At 49.4% G+C, this 1,334-nt stretch overlaps 1 protein-coding gene across 1 annotated transcript; it reads left to right on the forward strand.

The window, feature by feature from the left end:
* On the forward strand, window positions 232-906 carry LOC109712101. Its single transcript, XM_020235531.1, has 2 exons — window positions 232-576; window positions 673-906. Exons 1-2 carry the CDS (start codon window positions 232-234, stop codon window positions 904-906), a joined length of 579 nt encoding a protein of 192 aa, XP_020091120.1.

A 1,334-nucleotide genomic window follows, 5' to 3' on the forward strand; every position in this document is an offset into this window, starting at 1 on the left:
TGAGGTGGTGAGACTTCACGGGGTTCCGAAGTCGATCGTGTCGGATTGAGATCCCCGGTTTACTTCACACTTTTGGAAAAGCTTGCAAGAGGCACTTGGGACACGACTCGATTTTAGTACCACGTTTCATCCTCAAAGCGACGGTCAATCGGAGAGGACAATCCAAGTTTTAGAGGATATGTTGTGAGCGTGTGTCATTAATTATCGAGGCAGATGGAATGAACACGACCTATGGCCGAGTTCGCCTACAACAATAGCTACCAAGCGAGTATAGAGATGGCACTGTTTGAAGCTCTCTACGGGCGGAAGTGCCGATCTCCTATACATTGGAGTGAGGTGGGTGAACGGGTAGTTTTGGGCCCCGATGTGTTGCGAGAGGCGGAGGAGAAAGTCCTCCTTGCTCGCCAAAGGTTGTTGACGGCTCAGACGAGGCAAAAGAGTTATGCAAATAAACGCCGTCGAGATCTAGAATTCGCGGTTGTAGACCGCGTCTTCTTGAAAGTTTCGCCCATGAGGGGTGTGAAGAGGTTTGAAGTTCGGGGAAAGCTTAGTCCCCAGTATATCGGACCGTATGAGGTATTGGAACGGATTGGTGCGGTGGCTTATCGACTTGCATTGCCGCCCATGCTTCCGGGAGTTCACAATGTATTCCACGTGTCTAATCTCCGCAAGTACGTTCATGACCCCGAGCATATGCTCTTGTTCGAACCGCCCAAGCTTCAAGAGGATATGACCTATGAGGAATTCCCGGTGTTCATCATTGCTCGAGAGGTGAGAAAGTTACGGAACTGCGAGATTCCGTATGTTAAAGTCCAGTGGAGCAATCACGATGATTGGGAGGCTACTTCGGAGCTCGAGGAGGCGATGAGAAAGCGTCATCCTCATCTTTTCGAATATTTGGATTGAGGTACGAGTTTCTATTTAAATGCGTGGTGTTTCGCGGATGAAACTCCTTTTAAGAAGGGGAGGATGTAAGGTAATGGATCCTCAGCACGTGCAAAATCGAACTTGGGTCGGAATTGACCGAAATGCGGAGTTGATAGCTTCGGAACGCTTTGGAAAAGTCTGAATGCGTTGGAATGGCTTTAAGGGTGTTAAGGGACCTTAGTGAGCAGCTGGGAGAAAATTCTGCAAATTTCGCAATTGTGGTGCTCACGGGGTCCGGACCCTGAACTACGATGCTCACGGGGTCAGAACCCTGTGCAGGGTCCAGACCCCATAGGCGAAACCAGCCCAGTTTGGGCAGTGTGTGAATAGAGTTGTTTGGGGTGTTAAGTGCAATTGTGTGCATATGGGAGTGTATATGAGTGGGTTTTAGCTCATTTCTCTCCCTC

This window comes from Ananas comosus, linkage group 6 (genome assembly GCF_001540865.1).
Source record: "Ananas comosus cultivar F153 linkage group 6, ASM154086v1, whole genome shotgun sequence".
In the NCBI taxonomy this organism is placed as follows: Eukaryota; Viridiplantae; Streptophyta; class Magnoliopsida; order Poales; family Bromeliaceae; genus Ananas; species Ananas comosus.